Source organism: Aspergillus tubingensis (genome assembly GCF_013340325.1).
Source record: "Aspergillus tubingensis WU-2223L DNA, scaffold_3, whole genome shotgun sequence".
Lineage (NCBI taxonomy): Eukaryota > Fungi > Ascomycota > Eurotiomycetes > Eurotiales > Aspergillaceae > Aspergillus > Aspergillus tubingensis.
The window spans coordinates 2,955,319-2,977,703 of NW_023336277.1; the positions used below are offsets into that span (position 1 = coordinate 2,955,319).

The following is a 22,385-nucleotide window of genomic DNA, read 5'->3' on the forward strand; positions in this document are numbered from 1 at the left end:
TTCATATGATGCTCCACTGGCCGATGACAGCCTTATTACTCAGTAGGTAATTTAGGACAGGAAAGTGATGGTGGTCAATTATGATGAAGAATCATTTGGCTTCAAGTGCAGAAACATATAATTACTACTTCAGGGGGTGCGATCCTTTCTCTATTTTACAGAATTGAATTAGTTGAGCAGCAAAATAAGCTGATAGGATATTCCAAAATTAACTGTACTGTTCTGCTTAGCTCGCATATATTCATATGCGCTCAACAATACACAAGAACTGACTTTGTGGGAGTTCAGACAAAATCAGGAACCAGTGCCCTTCCCCGGATCCATATCGGAGGGCTTGTATTAGCCGTCGGGGAAATGACGCACGTGACTACAGAGATATCCCCTCTACTGTCCTGTTCTTTGCAAGTCAAAAGGTACTGATTCTGGTCAATGTATGGAATTGGAGGAAGGTATGATCTAGCTATTGGAATTGTCCCCTCCAATGCTATCCAGGACTCACAGCAAGCATAGTTACCCCCAGTATTGTAGTGAGTCATTATTCACGGAGATTACTTATCGGACGAAGCGATAATGACTTCCCTATCGATGCAGGGCGATCCACAGTCGCTGATTGGCTCGTCGACAAAATCGTTACGTAAGGCACTAGCTCCGACTCCGGATGAGTCAACGACCTGCATCGACCGCCTGAATGAGCCATCGCGAAAACTGATCTTCCCCAGCGATCTTTTTTCTTTCTCAAGTCTCTTCTTTCATCCTTCTTTGCTGCCCAACAACTACTTCTCCCGCCGGTCTATCCGATTTCCCCTACCAATCCCCTTCACACAATCACAATGGCCTCTGAAAAGCCCCGTGTCTGTCTGGCCTACTCCGGTATGTTCTCGCCCGCCCGACCCCGCAATATTGCGGTCTTGATAAGGCTCGGTGCACTAACTCGACAATTTCCATTGCAGGCGGTCTTGACACCAGCTGCATTCTGCGCTGGCTCATCGGTACATTTCTCTCCCTTTTTCCGGTCGAAATTCAATCGACTCGACTAACAATCGCTCGCAGAGGAGGGCTACGATGTCGTCTGCTTCCTCGGCAATGTCGGCCAGGAGGAGGACTGGGCCGCTGTCGAGGCCAAGGCTCTCAAGATCGGTGCGAAGAAGATGATCATCGAGGACTTGCGCCGTGAATTCATCACCGAGCTTTGCTTCCCCGCCATCCGTAAGACTGCTAGTCCGGCTACATGCCCCGATCAGTCCGCTAATCTCACATCGCAGAGTGCAATGCCATCTACGAGGGTCGCTACCTTCTCGGTACCAGCTTGGCTCGCCCTGTGATTGCCCGCGCTCAGATGCGTGCTGCTCAGCGCGAAGGCTGCCAGTTCGTCTCCCACGGTGCCACCGGCAAGGGTAACGACCAGGTCCGTTTCGAACTCGCTTTCTACGCCATCCAGCCCTCCATCAAGGTCATTGCCCCCTGGCGTGACCCTAAGTTCTTCAAGCGCTTCGCTGGTCGCAACGATCTGCTTGACTACGCCGCCCAGACCGGCATCCCCGTTACCTCCACTAAGGTGAGTGGCTTCTATACGATTTTGGTTGAATACAGGCTAATATAGTACGATATAGGCTAAGCCCTGGTCCATGGGTTCGTCAAACTGCTTTTCCGCGCGTTAATGCTCTCAAGTGTACTAATTATTGGTATAGACGCCAACTCCGCCCACTGCAGTTACGAGGCTGGTAAGTGAACCATTGGCATTAGTTTACTTGTCATTTTACTGACCAGTCGATAGGTGTCCTGGAGGACCCCAACCACACTCCCCCCGCTGACATGTGGACCATGACCGCCGACCCTATGACCGCTCCCAACGAGCCCACCGACCTCACCATCCACTTCGAGCAGGGTGTTCCCACCAAGCTTGTCACTCCCGAGAAGGAGTACACTGACCCCGTTGAGCTTTTCTACACCCTCAACAAGATCGGTTTCACCCACGGTGTTGGCCGTATTGACATTGTCGAGAACCGTTTCATCGGTCTCAAGAGCCGTGGCTGCTACGACTGTATGTGTCTTGCACTCCACACTGCACTTCCAGTTAGGACTTGCTAACATGTTGCAGCCCCCGCCATGACCATCCTCCGCGATGCCCACCTTGACCTCGAGGGTCTGGTCCTGGACGGCCAGGTCCGCGCCCTGCGTGACCAGTTCGTCACCCACAACTGGTCCATCCAGCTCTACAACGGATAGTACGTGTTCCACAGTCTTGGACTATACAACATATGTTCTAACCCTCCCACAGCTACTTCAGCCCTGAGCGTGAGTTCATCGAGAACAGTCTCAAGTTCTCCCAGCGCGTAAGTGGCCGTAAATCCAAGTTTAGCTCAACCGCATCTAACAAACTTAACAGCGCGTCAACGGTGAGGTCCGTCTCCGCTGCTACAAGGGCCACGTCTACATCCTCGGTCGCTCTTCCAGCACCGAGAAGCTCTACTCCGAGCAGGAGGCCTCCATGGACTCCCTGGACGACTTTGAGCCCACCGACACCACCGGCTTCGTTGCCATCCAGACTATCCGGTATGACCCTACTTGTTTTCGTTCCCAAATCGAAACATAAGCTGATTTATTCTTCTCTACAGTCTGAAGAAGTACGGTCTCCAGAAGGCCGAGGAGGGCGAGTCCCTCAGCCGTGCATGAATTATGAATGAGCGTTATTGAGTCATGGGTGTATGGGGAAACAAAAAGTAAATAGATCACATAATACCAAAGGATTATTCAAGGCAAATTCATCACTACTTATTACTGTAGGCAACGAAGCCCATGACTTGTAACTGCTGTTTAAGCCAAAACACCCAGCCATATCCCCAAAAAGTCAATCAACAAAATCACATCGAATTAAAACCCCTCTAACAATAGTTTAGTATTCAAACAGAGCATTGACTAATCCCTTCCACTCCACCCAACCTTGTTTGTTGGACGACCACCAAGTACCTCCCTGAAGACAACCCCATCCCATCCCATCCCATCCCATCCCATTCCTAATTCCCTGTCCTCGCAAACCTTGCCAGTTGCCACGCGGGTACCCACCCCTACTGACGATGCCTCCTGATCAAAACCTACCCAATTACATTCCCTATATCCATCCAATTGACAAAAATTGCCGTCAACAGACTTTCTTTCTGCTGACAGGGTATCCATCCATCCATCCGTTCCTAATGGGCGCGGGACGATGTGGAATGCCAGTTCCGACGGGGCCAGCATTCCGGACATACCGATTGTTGTTGCCCTGTTGATAGACTAGTATTCCACGGGCAAAATATGAAACGGAGGGATCCCTTCATTCTTGAGAAAAATTCTACTTTGGGAGGTTGATGGTGAGAGTGTTGGGAGGGTTGGATCGGAGAAAGGTTTTGGCTGTCGTTGCCATGAGCCACGATGGCGAGTACGACGATGGTCATGTCAAGGCTTATTATTCACCTGGGGGATATGTTGGAATGCATCGTCACCCCGGGGAATAGGCGGTTATCAGTGGGCTGTGTGCATACCTTGGGGAGAGTTTGGTTGCTGGTTGGGAGTGATAGTGGCGCTGCTGGGGGATATAAAGATGGTGAATTTTATTCTGTATCTGCTTCATCATGCATTAATTGTCTTTACTTTGTCTACCTCGAGACATTATTATCTCCTATATATCTCTGGATATACCATATTAGGAACTTCTTATACAACTATTGAATCAGTGAAGACACCAAAATGAAATCCGCTCTCCTCGCCTACGGCCTTCTGGCCTCAAGCGTCTCAGCACACATCCAGATGTCCAACCCCTACCCGATCCGCAGCCCGCTCGACCCAAACGGTGATGAATCCAAAAAGGACTACTCATACACGAACCCCCTCGACTCCAGCGGCAGCGACTACCCCTGCAAAGGCTATGCCAATGACCCCTTCCGGTCCGTAGCGACCTACAGTCCCGGCGGCACCTACGAGATGGACCTCCAAGGCAGCGCGACCCACGACGGCGGGTCATGCCAGATCTCGCTGTCGTACGACACAGGAAAATCCTTCCAGGTGATTCACTCCATGCTGGGCGGATGTCCTCTCACGGAATCGTACGAGTTCACGATCCCGACGGATGCACCGACAGGCGATGCGCTGCTCACTTGGACGTGGTTCAATAAGGTCGGGAACCGGGAGATGTATATGAACTGTGCGCAGGTTACTATTGGGGACGGTGATAGTAAGAAGAGGGACGTGGAGGAGATGCGGAAGCGAGATGCATTTAGTTCGCTGCCGCCGATCTTCATCGCCAATGTTAATGGGCCCGGGCAGTGCACGACTATCGAGAATTATGATGTCAACTTCCCCCTGCCGGGACCTTCGGTTGAGGGCAGTATCAATGGCAGCAACACCGGGTTTACTTGCACTGGTGATGCGCCCTTCTTGGATGCGGGTAACAGTGGCTCGAGTGGTAGCTCCGGCTCTAGCTCTAGCTCTGTCAAAGATGCCCCTGTGTCTACCCCCAAGCCGACTGCGTCCAGGCCGACTGTGTCTACCTCCCACGTTGCTGCTCAAGTTGTTGGCAGTACACCCGCGGCCTCCTCGTCCGCTAAGGTGGTTGCCTCGTCGTTTGGAACAGAGGCTGCGCGCGTTGCGACCGTCCCCACCGGGGTCTCGCACTCGCAGAACGATGCTAGTGTCGCTGGCGCTGCTGACGATGAGAGTGCCCGGTACGTTCCTGGCAAGCCTTGCGTCGATGGGGCTATCATCTGTGGCCCTGAGGGTACTAGCTGGTCGATGTGCAGCAATGGACGTCCTATCCATATGGGATCTGTTGCGGCGGGAATGTACTGCTCTCATGGAGCGATGCATCGCTTGTAAAGAATTGGGTGTATATGGTGGTCAGTGAACGTTATGGCATCGTTTGTATTATGATATGTTCGGCTTCTTCCTTCGTTGTCTTGGATAATGCGCGTTGATGACCGGGCGGATGTGTTTACTTCAGCGGCTCATTTGTTCTCCATGTATCTTAGTTGTGTCATGTTTGAGTAGCCTATGCAGTGTTACCTTTGAAATAAAATTAAATCACCTCAGATGATATGTCAGAAGTAGACTGGATGAACGATAGGCTTTCAAAGTGAGTACTAGATGCAGTGACAGAAGTCTGTTGTGCTTTGTGCGACGTATTCATAATAGGCATCAAATGCCGGAATGTCAGTGATTTGTTGCCTGCGAACCCATCTCCGTAAGCAATAACGACAGAGGAATATGACATGCAATGTTGTCCAGAAGCTGTCAGGTCGATCTTGTCTCGAAGCCTAGGTGTTGAAGCTACATAGAAAAGAGCGTAGAATGCAGACTTGGGGAGAAGACATCCATGTCATAAGTAGTTCCTTTTTAAGGAAGGTCCGGCCAGCAGCGGTTAGTCCGGTGTGGGTAGGTGAGAAACATGCATGTCCTTTAAGGTTGCAGTCGGCATCGTCCCTTAGCTTGTGAGGGGCTAGGTGCGGCATGGCCACGCATGGTGAAGAACCCTTGTTCGGACGCGATCAATGAATGTCGGTGCCCTCATACGTGTATTCAATACCGGAATGGTGAGTAATTCATCGTCAATTCTAAATTCTATCCCGCCGTCTATATACCAATGTAGCAAGTATCAAAATAAGAAACAACACAGATATAAATGTCCCGGGATCCAATAGTATGAAGCATGTCACATCACAAGTAGAATATATGCAGACCGAGAAACGGTAATTAACTTTTAATGTAGATCATTTTAGGGACACTCGCGCACCACTTTAAGCCTGAGCAACCACGGCTTCCAGAGCCTGCTCCAGAATCTTGAGGCCGGACTTGATCTGCTCCTCAGTAATGGTCAAGGGAGGAACGAAGCGGATGCAGCCCTCGCCTGCCGTGATGATCAGCATGCCGCGCTCCCGGGCAGCACCAACCAAATCGCCGGCCTTGGAGACAAACTCCGGGGAGAGCTGGACACCACGGATCAGTCCGCGTCCGCGGATCTCCGAGATGACGTTGGGGTACTTCTTCTGGAGATCCTTGAATCCAGATACAAGCAGGTCTCCCTTGGTCTCAACAGACTTCTGCAGCTCGGGGTCCGCCAGACGGTTGACAATGTGGTGGGCGACACGGCACACCAGAGGGTTACCACCATAGGTGGTACCGTGGTCACCGGGCTTGATGTGTTTGGCCACGGCCTTCTCGGAGACAATGGTGGCACCAATAGGGATACCGTTACCCAGGGCCTTGGCAGAAGTCAGGATGTCGGGGTGAGCTGCCTCGCCAGAAGCAGGTGCGAGAGATGGGTGGGCGTGAGCCCAGAAGGAGCCGGTCCGGGAGAGACCGCACTGGATCTCGTCGAAGATCAAAACGGCACCAACCTCGTCACAGCGCTTGCGCAGAGCGACGAGGAACTCCGGGGTAGCCACATTGATACCTCCCTCACCCTGGATGGGCTCGACGATCACACCACAAGTCTTCTCGGTGACGAGAGTCTCGAGCTGAGCCACATCGTTGTAGTTGCCGTACTTGAAGCCAGGCAGCATGGGAGAGAAGGGAGTCTGGTACTTGGGGTTCGGGGTTGCAGACAGAGCGCCCATGGTGCGGCCATGGAAGGAGTTGTGGAAGGAGACGACTTCGTGCTTCGCGCCGGAGGGGTCGAGCGAACGACCGACCTTGCGAGCAAACTTGATGGCGGCCTCGTTGGCCTCGGTTCCGGAGTTGCAAATGAAGACCTGGGAAGCATCGCGCATGGCACCGGACTCCTTAGTAACATCGATCAAAAGCTTGCTGAGAGCTCCGGTCCACGCATTGTAGTAGAGGTTCGAGGCGTGGACAAGCACCTCGGCTTGCTCAGCGATAATCTGGGCCACCTCGGGGTCACAGTGTCCCAGAGAGTTGACCGCGATACCAGCCGTCAAGTCCAGGTATTTCCGGTTCTCCATATCCCACAAGTAACATCCCTGGCCCTTGACCATGACCGGCGCCGGCCGCACGTAGGTCGGCAACATGTAGGGGGATTGATCATTGACGAAAGCCACGGATACAGAGTCAGCAGCAGGGTCGGGATTGGGCACAGCAGCTTTGTTCTGAGACTTCACATGTTGCGAGATGGAGAAGAATCGCTGCTGAGGCAGTGAGTCAATGCTGGGGACGAGCCGACGGGCGACGGGCAACCGCCGGGCGGCGAGACGTGCGAACGCCATCGAATTGGAAGGAAACGGGGTTGGGAGATGGGGAAACGGATAAAGGATGAGGAAGGTAAAGACAGGCGACGCCAGCGAAGGGACCTGAAGATCAATAGATGATCAGGCAGCTGGAATTGACGTTGGGAGCAAAGAGATGCAGACCCAAGATTGAGAAACTGTTGACTTTCTGCTGTATCTCATGCGGCATCGGCGCTGCCGGATCAGGTGACTGGCAGCCATGTGACTCATGCTCCGCTTTTAATAGATTGATAACAGTCACATAGCGGGTCTATGATTGACACAGTAAAATTAGTTGTCTAATGTCTTAAATTCTCAAGTCTTCATCTAGACTAGGCTTGGCCTTGAACACCAGACACAAGTAAAATAGACAGTTATTCCCATTTACTGTCAGGCATGGGAAATTACACCTCAAACTTACCCCCAAACCGCAACCAATTTTCTCCGCACTCTAGGCACTTTCTCATCAAATGCACTTGAAACACCCCCACGGACTGAGAACCAATTCACCAATCCAGACCTCTGATACTCCAGGCAAGAATTTGGTTTCGCCTTCAACACGATGCACGGTCCGCTGGGACTACTGTTGCAAAAGTACCAAACATCTGATATTAATAACCTGGATTATCTTATTGATCAAGTCATCTGTTTTCCCGTCCCTCGTTCGGCTAGGGACTTTGGCTGATGTGTAATTTGTAACCTCTATCAATAACTGATTATTGGCTGGAAGATGAAACCTGGAAAGTCTGGAAATCACTGCTTTCCATGTGTCAGTCATAGCATCAGTATCTAGAGCATCCCCGGCTTCAGCGTGGGATACACCTCGGACGCAAAGCATAATCGTAGCGACTTGTGCACATGATATCACGCGGCTAAGAGTTCACTCGGCCGGAAGACGGTCTGTGGTCACGTGCCAACACGTTGGCGACGCAGCACTCTGAAAAGGGAATGAGTGAGCCTGCTGGCAATTGTAGTGATCCATATCAGTGGCTGGCACTTAAATGATCAATCACTTGCCGACATAACAGCCGTAAACTACTATGGTCGACAGGTGTATGTTAAGGGCTGAGTAATCCAAGGACAAGAAATGGAAAGAGTCAGGATAAGTGGTCAACTAAATCTTGCAGGAGTCATGTGGAAGGCGCCAGGAAGGCAGGCGGTGGGGCGGCGCAATATGACGCGGCATCACATGTCAAAGCGATCGAATTGGGTTGTGAAGGTGGAAAAGAGTTAAAAGTTATTAGTTAGTGATTATGCTGAGTGCTTGGGACAATGGAGTAATTAGGCGCCGAGCAGGATTGGATTCAGTAGTTTCCACGATCAGATGGTGAGACGAGTCATGATTCATGGGCTGAACGTGAAAATCCACGGCCGACTTCCGAGTCGCGCGCATGTGACGAGAAAAACCTCTGGCAAGTGCCGGAACAGACATCGATCGTAAGAGGTACATGTGGATGTGAAGACAGTATGACAATGTTGTAATACCCTGGTAGTCAGTAAGGAATGGAATAAATCATTGAAACCCTCAGTACCGACAACTACTACTTAGTGACGGAGTAAGTAAGTGGAGGAAAGAAAGTACTACTAAGCAAACTGCGCGGGGGAAGAATTTCCCAGTGCGGGATTGATTGCACGTGAAAGTGCCCCAACCTCAGCCAGAAAGCAGCAATCAATTATCCCATCGCAACCCAGAACAACTTCCGACAAGGGATCTTCGTCCCTCCTCCCACACCCATTGCCATCCGGTCTTACTCCTCAATTCTCATTCTCCCCTTACTCCCACTAGAGCCAATTTCAGGCTCCATCCATTACCCTCTTTCCTTTTTCGGGCCTCCGGGCAGCCATGGACCACCGCTCCAACGGCAGGTCGGTCCCGAAAACCTCCCTCTCTGCGCGCCCAGACGCCGTCTCTGCGCCCACTGGCCCTCCTCATACTTCAGCGCTATCTACGGCCTCGCCCTCAACAACCGACTCCTCATCTGACTCCGCCCCTCCCACTGCCTATCCCCCTTTTCATCATGTTCCTCCCCCCATGATGGACGTCGATCACTCTACCGTAGCGGACGACCGTTCACGTCGAGCCACCAGTGTACTATCCATGGATGATATCGAAGCCGCCCAAGCCCTGGAGGGCCTTCGCACTGGTATGTCCTTTTCGTTCCTTGCCCTTGGCCTGTCCAGGTCGAGTTTTAACAGTTGATGGTACTAGACTACGGTCAATCACCGCGAACGTCGCAAATGAATCGTCCCGAATCCAAGCAGCAACCAGAGCCGTTGCTATCTCTACTCACCTCCACCCATCCCCTCATCTCGTCCGCTATCAACGGCTCTGTGTCGGCATATACCAATTCTAAATCCTATTCCCCTCGTTTCAAGTCAAGCGCCGAATTCCTCGAGCGCAACATCGGCTCTCCCGTCGCCAACACCGTTGGCACTGTAGGTCGGAAGACTGGCGTGGAAAGTGGCCTTCGGTGGGCTTTACAGCGTCGGGTATCCTCGTCCGCCCAGTCTAGTCGCTCTAAACGCCGTAAGGTGAGCAACGAGCAACAGTCTACGGAGGTCGACGTAGAGAAGGGTCCAGAACTGGCGATGAGGCTGTCGCCGGGAGAGGGTCCTCCACCCTACGATGATCATAGGTCTCCCAATTATGACGACATCAATCGAGACAGTCCATCGCGGCAGACTCCGTCCACATGGCAGAGCCGACTGATGATATCCACTTCCGGTCTGGGCGTGGCGATGAGTGAGGAATCGCTCCGGAGCCTGCAGTATTGTCTGACCTGGCTACGCTGGGCAAATGGACGGCTGGACAAAGCGATCGAGGCTCTCAAGGCCGCCCTGAAAGAATGGGATAGCTCGAGACAGCAGAATGGTGACTCTACTGCAGAGCAGGACGCTTCCAGCACTACCCTCCTCTCGAATCGGATCCAAGCCGTCAAGGCGGATGTGCTCGCGACGCTGAAACGCGTGGTGGACATTGTCTCGAAATATGCCGGGGGAGCGCTCCCGGAGAATGCGCGGAACTTGGTGCGTCGGCATCTGACCTCCCTGCCGCATCGGTTCCAGATCGCGTCAACCTCCAACCCGCCGCCGGACTCCATGGCGGCGGCATCCGACGCCACCGTTAGCGCCCATCGGATCCTCGTCTTGGCCCAGGAGGGCTTGGACATGATGTCGCAGGTTAGCGGTGTAGTCAATGACACCCTGGTCAGCGCTGAGCACTGGTGTGAGAAATTGGGTCGGAAGCGCTCAGAGGGCAAAGCGCCGATCGAGGCTCCACCCCGAGAGCAGGATGAGCCGTACCCGGCGGACATCAAGGCCCCAATTCAGGAGCCATCCCCTCAAGATGTCTCTATGACAGGAATGGAGAAGGCTTAGTGGTGCTTGCTATCAGCGCTCGGCGCCGTGCGAGCAGGTCACTGCCTGGTGCTATTTAGCCGGTCTGACGAATGACAGTCCTTCACTTATTAAATGAGGATTGATTTCCCTTCCTTACAACCTGTTTCTTTGTTGTTCTTATTGGTCACTGTATCGCATTTAGTTCTGCAATCTGCAGCTTGACCGCTCCTTCATGTCACTATTTTCCTTTTCCTGTGCGGCGGATGAATGGCGTTTCCCTTGTTTGACTGGCTGGCGGTTGGGCTGGAATTGGATACCTGGATTGTTTGCTGAATCCAACCTGGTGCATCTCTCTTCCCTGTGATACCACCTTTTTTTCTATGAACCTACACAGTACAATGATGGCTCCAGTGATGAAAAGTTCATGACTTGAATCTGCTTTATTCCTCTCATGCACCGACTTGAATTGGAGCTCTCCGATGCCCCTTTGGTTGGATGTAACGGTCCGGGAATCGGCTGACTCCCAGTGTGAGCGTTTGTGCTAGTGAATAGTTGATTCTAAGTATACATGCTTATTGCGATTCCAAATGAATCTCGTAGAGTACCCCGACTAGACTGTAGTGTATACACTAAGTAGTAGTCTGCCCAAAGTACCAAGTTACATCGGAAAGAATGCCGAGCGGGATCCACCAACCAACTTTTTATCTCCGATAAACACCATCATTTCATCCCTCGACTAGAACAGAACAGAACTTCTTCTACACTACACTACACCACACCACCACAATGCGCTAACATCCAACAAAAACCGCAGTCCTCACCACCATGTCACTGCCCACAACCACCACCCCCAATGGCGCCCCCGCGCCCGCAGACCCAAGCGCATCATCAAACGCCGCCGCCGCCGCGACCAACACCCCCAACATAGACGAGAAACCCCCCTCACCACCACTCGAATCCGCACCCCAGGCGCAACCCTCCGAACCCACCCTCCACCCCATCTCCCACAAACTCACCCAATTCTACACCATCTCCTACCTAATCTTCTTCGCCATCTTCGGCACCCTCGCCCGTCTCGGCCTGCAAGCCCTAACCTTCTACCCGGGTGCCCCCATAGTCACCGGCGTCCTCTGGGCTAATGTCGGCGGGTCCCTGCTGATGGGGTTTTTCCAGGAGGATCGGAGGCTGTTTCGTGAGGAGTGGGGTGCGCCCAATAACAACAACAACAACAACAATAATACAAGTGATGCCGCCGAGCGCGCAAAGCAACATAAAACCGTCAAGAAGACTATACCGCTGTATATCGGTCTCACGACGGGCTTTTGCGGGTGTTTCACATCCTTCTCGTCGTTTATTCGCGATGTGTTTCTCGCGTTGACGAATGATTTGCCCAATCCTTCCTCTGAGGGAAATGTTGTGTCGAGGAATGGGGGGTATAGTTTCATGGCTCTGGTGGCTGTTATTCTTAGTACGGTTTCGCTGAGTCTATGTGCTTTGTTGTTCGGGACGCATCTTGCTGCGGCGCTGGATGGGGTTACTCCTACGGTTCCGTTTCGGTTTACGAGACGGGTTTTGGATCCCGTTATGGCGGTGCTGGGTTGGGGATGTTGGCTTGGCGCGGTGTTTTTGGCGATTTGGCCGCCGGATCGATATGATGCGAAGGGAATGGAGGCATGGCGTGGTCGGGCGGTGTTTGCGATTGTGTTTGCCCCGTTGGGGTGTTTTCTGCGGTTTTATGTGTCTTTGTTGCTCAATGCGAGGGTGCCGAGTTTTCCCTTGGGGACTTTCGTGGTGAATGTCTTTGGGACGGTGGTGTTGGCTATGTGTTTTGATTTGCAGCATGTCGCGGGGATTGGAGGCGGGGTGTTGACTGCGTGTCAGGTCTTGCAGGGGGTTATGGATGGGTTTTGTGGGTCGGCGACGACGATTAGTACTTGGGTTGCGGAGTTGAGTGCCCTTGGGGCTGCCGGGGGGAGGAAGAGATGGGCGGCGTATGTTTATGGGATGGTGAGTGTGGGTGTTGCGTTGGGGTTTGTGGTTGTTATTGTGGGTTCGTTGGGGTGGACGAGGGGGTTTGATGAGCCGGTTTGTGGGTAGATGTGTAGGTGTAGGTTGTAGTAATGTATATAATATAGTATAATGTAGTATAGTATAGTATATAGTATAGTGTAGATGATATATGTGTAATGTATAGTATGTCTTTGGTTTCATTACTCATGGAGTCATTCCAGTGTAGTGCTACTTCTTCATGTCTTACCAGCACGCGCTGGTTTGCCTGCCTCTCCGGAGCGTTGTAGATGGCGGTTCCTGTGCATCGCCATGGGGTATCCGAGCAGGTCCCTTTTCGGGGCATGTGATAGTAACTGCGATGCAATATCCAGTTCAGGCTCCCATGCTCCAGCGGCGCCTGATATGCAGTGGCCTATCACTGCATCGTTGCTATCGCGGGATTCGCTGCTCAATCAGGTATTGTGATCGTAGTCAGTTGAATATATATCATCACTTCACATCCATCTCATCGCCCTCTCGGCCCTTCGACACAGAAGCAGGGCCCTTATCCTTCCCCTGCCCTTGCTGCTGCCCCTGCTGCTCACCCGTCGGAAAACTGAGATACTTCCAATCCTCAATCTCCTCAATAATACACTTCAAGCGATCCCGAATACTCTCCACCGCATATGTTCCCAGAATCAGCCTCAACGGCGGATACGAACAATGCCCCAACTGCCACACCAAATGCGCCGCCTTAACCGCACTCGCCGGCTGCTTATCCCCCAACCACATAAGCATGCGCTTCGCATGCGCCGCCGGCGACGTAGGCGTATTATACGGCTCACTCGGCGGCTTGACCAAGAAATGGCCATAAAGTGGTAACGGCGACCCCAGCGCCAACTTATTAGCATTATCCTGCTCTTCCTCCACGCCATACTCACCACCGCCAAAGATACTCTCCTCACCACCACTCACCAAATCCCCCACATCATCGCGTCTCATATGCCCTGGCTCCACCAGCGTCGTCTTAATATTGAACTGATCCACCTCATAAAGCATACTCTCCATCAACCCCTCAACCGCATACTTGCTCGCACAGTACGGCCCCAACCCCGGCACTCCCAGAGCCCCCGACGTCGAACTGAAGATCAAGTACCGCCCGGCCCCGCGCTCCCGAAAGTGCGGCAACGACAACTGAATCATATTCAGCGTGCCTGTGAAATTTGTCTCGAACTGGTCCCGGATATCGTATTCGTCTTGATCCTCGCACGCCCCGATTACACCATACCCGGAGCAGTTGGCGATGATGTCTATGCGCCCGAAGCGCGCGATCGTGGCGTCGATGACGCGTTGGACGGTGGGGCGCGCACGCACGTCGCAGAGTAGTCCGAGACATTTGTTGGGGTGTTCTTCTTCAAGCTTGGACATGGCTGCCGGGGTGGTTTCGAAGGTGCGGCCTACGGCGCTGACGAGGTCATTTCGCGATAGCGCGGTTTTGACGAGTGACCGGCCCATGTGGCCTGTTGCGCCGAAGATGAGCCATACGAGGGGCTTCGGGGGGTTCGAGGGGCCCGGGGGGTCGGTGGTCGAGGGGAGTTGGAGCTTGGGTTCGCGGGTCGATGTGGTTGCGGATGCGGTTGGGGAGACGGCCGATCCGGGGTTCTTGGTGTGGTTATGGGGGGAGGTGTAGAAGTCCATTGTTGTGTTGTATGTTGGGTGTGGAAGAAGAGGGTTGTAGCCCGCGCCGCTTGGGCTGTGAGGTGAGATTGGGGCGTGTGCCCGATTAGAGTGAGGTGTAGGAGTGACTGGAGTGGGTTGAGATTGGAATTGAGGTGAAGCTGTCGGGGATTCAAGACTCCCGAACTACTTAGATTTACTCCGCACTGCCAGGTCCGGGGAAGTCACGTGGGGGTCACACGTGCGTCTACCAATACGACTTACTATACAGTTCTACTTTCAAGATGTATACAGTGGATAATCTAATAGTGAATTTGCACTCTAGCGTTATCTAGATCGTAATTGGTAGTGGCTAGCCTCTTAATGCTTGCCGGCTGCGTATCTGGGACTCCGACGCAGTCGCTTTGCGGGAGGTTCAGCATCACGGTCAGCACCAACAATGGCCCAATTTTCATCGTCCTCCGGGGACGAAACACGCTCCGTGGATTTCTGGGTCTCATCTGACTGCTGCTGTTGCTTCCGAGGATGGTACAAGGAAATAGTGAACAGTTCGAAGTTCTTCGTGGTATCACCCTCGTCTTTGGCGGAATCCTCGGACGCCTGTTTCTCCGCAGCCTCCTTGGAAGCATTGGTGGAGGGGGCATCTTGGGACTTGGAGAAGATACGGGAGAAGATGGATACTTGTCCGCCACTCTCAGCCGAATCTTTCGTTTCCTTATTATCCGCAGTCGTCTCCTCTTCCTCGTCTTCTTCCGCATCGCTAAACTCCCACATTTCGTGGATCTCCTTTCTCACCAATGCAGTTCCCCACAGAGAGATCAGGACCCCAGGTACCAGGTACAGGAGCGCAGGCTGGGGATGATCAAATACCTGCATTACGATCAACGTCGCAAGCATACCCAGGACATAGCCAACGAGACTGGCGGTGAAATAAGGCTTAGGGAAAGATCGGGCATTGTGGTAGGGAGGATCCAGCTGCGGCTTGCTTGGTGCCACGGAACGGGTCCAGAAACGTTCTCCCCATCCTCCTAGCGCGGACTGATATACAGGCTTGACTAATTCCGAGCCCTTGCCCTCTGCTAGCGCCTTTTGCTGGCCCTTGCGCTTGTAGTATAGGTAAAGATCGAACCGAAGTGCCAGACCCACCATCATGCCGGGAATGATGATGTCGCCCAAACCTAACATAGCAAGGGAAATGGTATCGGGTGCCTCCCCGGGGGCTGCAGGGCGCGGAAACAGGAGCTTGATCGGGACGTCTAAGGTCTTTGCAACCGTCACCATTAGTGGAGTGAAATAGACAAAGTAGATGTCATAGAAGAACAGAGATCCCAGGATCAGCGATCCGGTGATGAAAGTAGATGGCGACATGAATTGCAGGGTACCATAGCAGAAACTGAATCCCAGGAAATTAGTCAACCACCATGGCTTAGACACGAAAGTGAAGTAACCAATCGTGGGAAATGATACAGCTATGCTGATAATGTCCAAGATACTAAGCCAACATTCAGTGCGGAAAACACGATGTATATGGATCCTAAGCTTAGCGCGCCAATATACTATTTCACGGCAAGTCCAGAGTGCTGCGCGAGCAGTATGTGGCAATGGGATTGACCCCCAGAACCCAGGAAGGGGAGAGTTCCGGATCTCCACCTCCGAAGACTTCGATTTAGAGGCATCCTCCGCAGCGGTTTCAAAGATACGTTGGGTGGACTTGGTCTTCCAAACTTTGCCAGAGCTGCTGTACTCGCGGGGAAAGATGAACGATCTCACGACAGCGAAGGAGTCTTTCAGGAAAGCTATAGCAAAAAGCATACCCATCTGGGAGAAATAGTAGCCAAGTATCTTATTCAGAAGTTCAGCGCCCATGTGTTTGATGACCAGATACAAGCCTCCGAGGGTTAAGCCAGCCGTCAGTGGAAACATCAATGCGTCACTTGGTGCAAGTCCCTCCATCTTCTGAATACCACCAGCTTCCTCTTCTGATTCGTCTCCATCTTCGTCCGATTTCTCGGGTTTTGCGGCCGATGACGGTCTCGACAGGGATGCATGGGCGCCAATGTAGATGGGGAAGAGGGCGGAGACAAGCAGATGACCGTAAGTTGGTAGCAAAGGTTTGATCTGTGTGAAGTGATATATGGCCTGGCCCAGAAGCTCGGCAATGGGGCTGACCTCGTCCATTGCTGCGAAGATCTCAAGTTTGTTGCTAGCGTTGAAAGCAAGAATGGTGTGAAGACGATGATGCAATAAGGGATTAGTCCATGGCTCGGTGTCGCAGACGTTTCCAGAATAATATAGGTTTTTGTGATGGATGTGGTCACCGTAGGGTCGTTCGGGTGACTCCGTCAGAAAGACGGATATTGTTGCTGTGCCGGTTAGTGTTGGTGGGTTTGGCGATCTGTTGTTGATGGTGCCTGGTTGCCAGTGACGTGAGCGGGTATCTGCACGTGATGATAGGAACAGTCACGTGGTATAGCATGGAATAGCAGTGATCCATGGACTACTTAACTATCGATTCACTTTTATTCAGCTCAGTAATACACCTGTGGCGCTAGTCCTATCTTGAGGGCTCACATTTTACTTCACCTCTGTTATTATTAATTGAGCACTGGCACGGAGGACTAGAATGCTGCGGCAGACGGCCCTGTTGGCTGGACCGATTCATATTTGAATGTATCATGTAGGGGACGCACATCACTGGCATCAGTGGACCGGACCAGAACATTGTTAACGTTCAATAGTTGTCCCCTCGTCCCCGCCACTGTCCAGTCTGATTCTGCTTCAACTACCTAGTTAAGGCATACTTGCGGCTTGCGCCCGATGCCTGATGGTCCGAGCGGTAAACAGAAGACGGTTTCCGACTATATATTTACACTGTTCACACATGTGATTCGTGACATCTCGAATCAGTATGAATTTAAATACAGGTAGCAGGATATTAGGATACAATGATTGCATTAGAGGGGCTAGTGAGACAAGCAATAGTCATATGATCTCATCGAGCGTGTCTGAGAATATTCCCCCTCGCCTCCAGTGGTAGAGTACTAGTAGTACAACTCACATGTATCATAAATCGGCCTATGAACTCGATTTTGTTCCAGCTTAACACAAAGGACTATGCCTTATTATATGCTATTTGGCCGGGACAGATGGTTGAACATGTACAGTAAGCTTTCAAGGAAGTCGGTACCTACAAAAGCGAACCAGTGGACAGGAAAACTCGCTCTGCATCCGTCTGCGAGCGTCGTCTTCCCAAGGACTAAAGCGCATCAATTGTGACTCAAAAACAGGTTTTAAACCAAGTCCACGGCGTTATCTGTCCATTGATCAAAGTCCTCACTGTCTCATCATGCAGACGGACTCTCCCCACCATCCTTCCTCCTCGACGGGGCCGAATTCTGGAAAAGCCGCAGCTGCATCGCTGCCACACACGCATATGCGACATGCAGAAACCATTCGCCCTGTTGGCTTGAACGTCCTTGGGTCGGCCGAACAGCCTGTCCCTCTCTAACTTGCTCAACCCAATTAGTTCCACGGCTTGCGAAGTTGTCTCACCGCAGGGGTAGACGTTCTGGCGAGGTGGCACCCTTGATGAATACAAATATACCGTCCTCCCCTCAGGCCTTCGTCTGACAACGTTGTCAAGTCTCTTCGGTTGTCTATCTCGAGCAGTTCCTATTTTACTTCATCTCAGCCTCCTTGTCTCGCATTGTTAGCGTATAAGTATGGCTCCTCTGCAGAAAGTGATCGTGGTTTACGGTGCCACTGGTGAGTCAGGCTGGCAGCGTCATTTGACATGTGTACAAGTCTAACACTACCCAGGTGTCCAGGGGCGATCCGTCGCCCTCTCCCTCCTCAAGAGCCAGCAGAACTTTGCCGTCCGGGCACTAACTCGGAACCCCCAGTCGGAAAAGGCGAAGGAATTGGCCCGCCTAGGGGCTGAGGTGGTCAAGGCTGATGGATTCAACGATAACGACATGCAGAATGCCCTGTCTGGCGCCTGGGGATTCTGGCTCAACACCCACCACCATGACCCAGTAAGTGGCCTTCATGATTACGAAGATACCACACACCGTGAACCACATGCTGATCGCCAGCTTCCAGGCGGTAACGCAACCCGGTGGCCCGACTGACGAAGATCTCGGCAACCGCCTCATCGAGATTGCGGCCAAGGCAGGCGTGAAGGTCTTCATTTACAGTACCTGCGAGTCTCCTGCGATATTCACCAAAGGCGTCGCACCCGTTCCGGGAATGGATGGTATGTTCGCCTTCGATTTCTTCCTCTCCACGTCTGACTTTTGCTCCCTACAGCCAAACACCGATGTGAGCTGTATGCTCGAACCTTCAAGGAATTCGACGCCGTCATTGGCGCTTTTCCCGGCTGGTACTTTGAGAACTATGTCACTCCCGAGTATGCGCAGGCCTTCGGTGGCTTCCCTATGTTCCCAGACAATGAGGGCTACCTGACCTGGCATGCTCCCTTGGTAGGCGGCGAAGGCAAGGTCCAAACGGTCTCCATTGAGGACGATTTTGGTGAGATGGTGCACGGAATGTTCCTGAACCCGCTGAAGTGGAAAAATAAGACCATTCAGTGCGTGAGTGATGCGTTCACATATGAGGATATGGTGAAGACGTTCACTGAGGGTAAGTTTCCGATTCGACTCATTCTGGGAGTTGCTGACTGGTGTCGCAGTTACGGGGAAGAAAGCTCGCTACGTTCCCATGGCCTCGGCGGATGACCTCCCAACCCATGGTAGCACTGTCCTCATTGAGTTGCAGGACGTCTTCAAATACACCCAGAACAACAATGGCTGGTTCTTCGGCAACCCCGACGACTTCGCAACCTGCCAGTCACTCAAGGACGAGGCCCGCCGGGATAAGGGTCTTGAGCCGGAGCCGGTCATTTCCATGACCAAGTACTTCATCAAGCACTACGGACCCAACTAAACCGGAAGGATTGGGGGCAAGATGCAGCGCTGTTTCAACTTGCTAGAGAGACGTTTATGTGCAACATCAGAAATAGCGAAGATCAGAACAAGGGATTCTTTCCACTCTTTCTCAGTTCACAGTGCGAGAAATAATAGTAAACTAGCATTTTCTATGGGTAAAATGCATCATAACACACATACTCGTTTTCCTGAACAGTGGGGTAGGAAACGGTCAGTAAATGGCGCACTCGCATCCCACGCTCAGTCTGCTGAGTTGGCCCGAACAAGTACTCCAAAAGCCAAATCTGCGCAATACGTAAGTAGTAGTTTTGGGCCGGTGCCAATCGTTGGACAGGAACAGTCCGGATGCATGACTTGCAGGAAGGAGGTAAAATCATGGCTAGACTGCAGTGCCTAGACTCTCACAGGATAATTGACTACAATAGTATAAATAGTCTAGGCGGTGAGACTATTTGTTCTGTTTGTCGGCATGACAGCGGTGACCGAGGGCAAAATTTCGGGCGGAGATGAATTATTATCACAATCCATTCTTGCGCTTCACACTCATTCCTCCTGCGGAAGGCATTTGACAATCATTGCAAATTTGCATCATTCAGTCGCTCATTGGAATTGTCTGACAATAGTTGAGGATAACTTCAAAGCACTTTTCTCGAGCCCCTACAGCTTCAATTGCTCCCAATCCCTGTCTTCAACCCCACCACCATTGTCCGCGGGGTTCTGTCATAGTCATCCAGAAATTCGGAATCGCAAACCAACATGGTCCACGCCACGCCAGTACCGAGCAGTGGCTTTCAAGCCTTGATCCTCTGTGGTCCTGGTGAGAGCTTGAACACCATCTCCTCTAATCCCGAAGAAAACCCAAAATGCTTAATCCCCATCGCTGTATGTATTGGCAAATTCTCCGCGCGGGACTCCAGACCAAGCAGTCACTAATACCAGTGGATGCGCAGCTCAGGCCGATGGTATACTACCCGCTGGATTGGTGCAAGCGCGCAGGAATACATGGTGAGCGACGACAATACGCCTTCCTGAGGCCGTTGGGTCTTGCGGTCCTTGCTGAAGTGAAAGACTAACGGCTCAGATATCGTCTTGATCACACCTCCCTCCGCTCTGGCTCCCCTCAAGGCCGCGCTACAACAGAACCCCTACCTCACGTCACTCTCTTCGCCATCCCCCACGATCATTGCCCCGAAGGACCTTAAGATGACAACAGGAACCGCGGAACTACTGCGTCTACCCGAAGTACAAGCTTGCATCCAATCCAATTTCTTGCTGTTGAGTTGTGATCTGCTGTGCGATATCCCTGGCGAGCATTTGCTTGAAGCATGGCTCGCCTCGCAGAGTGAATTGGGACCCGCTGCCCAAGGAGGTCTGTCCGTGTTCTATCCCGCGAAAGGCATCCAAGACGAGATTAAGAAAGAGCCTACCGATTTTGTGGCGATTACTTCTCTCGACCAGGATGAGGTGCCTTCTGTCTCGCGTCATGAGCTCTCAAAACTCGTCCTGTCAATGCCCATGGATACCTTGAAAGAGCAGGTAGAGAATGATAAGGGGCTTCTGCTTCGTCATACCCTGGTGGAGAAGCATGCCTCGGTCAAGATGTTGACCAGCTACCGCGATGCACACCTGTACATTCTGCCTAAGTGGGTTCGATCGCTCGCACAGCACCAGGAGCGCTTCGAATCCGTAAGTGAGGACTTGATCGGCTACTGGGCGAAAGCGGGGTGGCAGCGTGGACTGAGCGCCAAGCTCGGCATCGATGAGATCGTGGGCGGACAGAAGGAGACTCAAGATGATCATGGAAGCAATGATGGTGACTCTTTGGAGGAGGAAATCGACCTTCGCAGCATGACCACTACGCACGCTCAGGGTTCCGAGTCCCGCAGCACGAAATCTACCGAGTCCTCTGTGGAAGTTCCGCCCATCCTCGCATACACGACCAAGTCGTCCAAGCAACTCATTCGGCGCGTGGACAGTGCCGCCCTGGTGTTGGCCATGTCCCTGCGTCTCGCCAAGCTCGAGTCAGTCGAAGAGGTTGGCCGCGCTGCTGCCTCGCCATTCAGTCACGCCGCCAAGATTGCTACTCCGGAAGCAGTCGCTTCGAAGTCTATCGTCACGAAGGGCGATTGCTTGTTGGGGTCCAACGTAACGGTAAGCATATTGAACTTTCAACTATCATTATCTCAACACTAACGTCTTGCAAAGGTCGAGGAAAAGTGTGTCATCAAGGAGTCCTGCATTTCGGCCAACGCCAAGATCTGCAGCGGCGCACGTCTCACGAGGTAAGCTCCACGGATTTATGTCCATTTCCTAGTCTCTAACATGAGTCAGGTGTGTCATCATGGACAACGCAGTCATCGGACCCAAGTGTGTCCTTACAGGATGTATCGGTAAGTCTTCTACAAGATAAATGACTCTAGGAAATAAGGACCGTGATTGACAATTACATAGTCGGTAGATACAGTCAGATCGGAAAGGATTCCGTACTCAAGGTGCGTCTGAATAATGCTAACCCATGTATCATAAGTTCCTTACTAACTTCTTTTACAGGACTGTGAAATCCAAGATGGCGTCGTGGTTGAGGAAGAGACCGATGCTAAGAACGAGCAGTTCATGAGCTTCGAGGGACTCGACGACGAGGATGATGATATGGACATTGATGGAGAAGGCGATAGCGGTGATGATGAGGGGTTCTAGATTAGCTGGATTGTATAGTATCTAAGTAAATACTTATCAGCATAGTATATATGATCCTACTACATTATGTCTTCAAATAGATGAGATGACGAGTCATTCACCTCCTGTTCTATAGATGGATGTTTCGTGTAGAAGAGATGGCTAAAATTGATCTAAAAACACCCAGATACTATGAATATTGGGAATGATGCAACTGGAGAAAATTACCAGGAAATAAAAATGCGCTTAATCATAGACATCATCACAATTACTATTGGTGAGGATAGAAAAGACACCCCTTCTGCCCTTCTGCATGTAGTCTGAACCTCATGCTAGGAGACCAAGAGCAAGGATAGCATTCAAGTCATCCGTTAGTATAAGAATCAAACAAAACAGCAAATCAAACAACAAGAAGGGCCGGTAGCTCAGGGGTAGAGCGTGGGACTGCAGATCTTAAGGTCACGCGTTCAAATCGCGTTCGGCCCTTTCTTTTTCTTTTTTGCCGCTTTCTCCTCTTTGTCCTCGAAATTCCTTATGGCCAATTAAGACGAAGAGAATTCATTCA

At 51.9% G+C, this 22,385-nt stretch overlaps 9 protein-coding genes and 1 non-coding gene across 10 annotated transcripts; 7 read left to right on the top strand and 3 right to left on the bottom strand.

Annotated features, from left to right (window-relative positions):
* Positions 1–830: 830 nt before the first annotated feature.
* AtWU_02103 (argininosuccinate synthase) lies at positions 831–2,673 on the top strand (the record flags this gene model as incomplete). Its single annotated transcript, XM_035497217.1, has 11 exons — positions 831–870; positions 951–989; positions 1,051–1,206; positions 1,263–1,555; positions 1,611–1,629; positions 1,689–1,721; positions 1,775–2,041; positions 2,099–2,225; positions 2,279–2,333; positions 2,387–2,553; positions 2,616–2,673. 11 exons carry the CDS (start codon positions 831–833, stop codon positions 2,671–2,673), a joined length of 1,254 nt encoding a protein of 417 aa, XP_035353110.1.
* A 1,053-nt stretch (positions 2,674–3,726) lies between these two features.
* AtWU_02104 (lytic polysaccharide monooxygenase) lies at positions 3,727–4,851 on the top strand (the record flags this gene model as incomplete). Its single annotated transcript, XM_035497218.1, has 1 exon — positions 3,727–4,851. The coding sequence occupies one exon, from the start codon at positions 3,727–3,729 to the stop codon at positions 4,849–4,851; it is 1,125 nt and encodes a 374-aa protein (XP_035353111.1).
* Positions 4,852–5,768: 917 nt separating this feature from the next.
* AtWU_02105 (acetylornithine transaminase) lies at positions 5,769–7,193 on the bottom strand (the record flags this gene model as incomplete). Its single annotated transcript, XM_035497219.1, has 1 exon — positions 5,769–7,193. The coding sequence occupies one exon, from the start codon at positions 7,191–7,193 to the stop codon at positions 5,769–5,771; it is 1,425 nt and encodes a 474-aa protein (XP_035353112.1).
* A 1,843-nt stretch (positions 7,194–9,036) lies between these two features.
* Positions 9,037–10,571, top strand: AtWU_02106 (putative clock controled protein (Ccg-8); the record flags this gene model as incomplete). Its single annotated transcript, XM_035497220.1, has 2 exons — positions 9,037–9,337; positions 9,403–10,571. The coding sequence occupies 2 exons, from the start codon at positions 9,037–9,039 to the stop codon at positions 10,569–10,571; spliced, it is 1,470 nt and encodes a 489-aa protein (XP_035353113.1).
* Positions 10,572–11,357: 786 nt separating this feature from the next.
* On the top strand, positions 11,358–12,629 carry AtWU_02107 (FluC/FEX family fluoride channel; the record flags this gene model as incomplete). The annotated part of the gene is made up of 1 exon (XM_035497221.1): positions 11,358–12,629. One exon carries the CDS (start codon positions 11,358–11,360, stop codon positions 12,627–12,629), a length of 1,272 nt encoding a protein of 423 aa, XP_035353114.1.
* A 402-nt stretch (positions 12,630–13,031) lies between these two features.
* Positions 13,032–14,219, bottom strand: AtWU_02108 (SDR family oxidoreductase; the record flags this gene model as incomplete). Its single annotated transcript, XM_035497222.1, has 1 exon — positions 13,032–14,219. One exon carries the CDS (start codon positions 14,217–14,219, stop codon positions 13,032–13,034), a length of 1,188 nt encoding a protein of 395 aa, XP_035353115.1.
* Positions 14,220–14,558: 339 nt separating this feature from the next.
* On the bottom strand, positions 14,559–16,376 carry AtWU_02109 (aspartic endopeptidase; the record flags this gene model as incomplete). The annotated part of the gene is made up of 1 exon (XM_035497223.1): positions 14,559–16,376. One exon carries the CDS (start codon positions 16,374–16,376, stop codon positions 14,559–14,561), a length of 1,818 nt encoding a protein of 605 aa, XP_035353116.1.
* Positions 16,377–17,920: 1,544 nt separating this feature from the next.
* AtWU_02110 (NmrA/HSCARG family protein) lies at positions 17,921–19,142 on the top strand (the record flags this gene model as incomplete). The annotated part of the gene is made up of 5 exons (XM_035497224.1): positions 17,921–17,963; positions 18,018–18,232; positions 18,300–18,453; positions 18,507–18,839; positions 18,889–19,142. The coding sequence occupies 5 exons, from the start codon at positions 17,921–17,923 to the stop codon at positions 19,140–19,142; spliced, it is 999 nt and encodes a 332-aa protein (XP_035353117.1).
* A 758-nt stretch (positions 19,143–19,900) lies between these two features.
* AtWU_02111 (translation initiation factor eIF-2B gamma subunit family protein) lies at positions 19,901–21,841 on the top strand (the record flags this gene model as incomplete). The annotated part of the gene is made up of 7 exons (XM_035497225.1): positions 19,901–20,026; positions 20,095–20,149; positions 20,226–21,295; positions 21,350–21,426; positions 21,476–21,534; positions 21,596–21,636; positions 21,695–21,841. The coding sequence occupies 7 exons, from the start codon at positions 19,901–19,903 to the stop codon at positions 21,839–21,841; spliced, it is 1,575 nt and encodes a 524-aa protein (XP_035353118.1).
* A 393-nt stretch (positions 21,842–22,234) lies between these two features.
* AtWU_t49 lies at positions 22,235–22,306 on the top strand. The gene has a single exon. It is a non-coding gene; the product is annotated as a tRNA-Cys (tRNA).
* Positions 22,307–22,385: the final 79 nt, after the last annotated feature.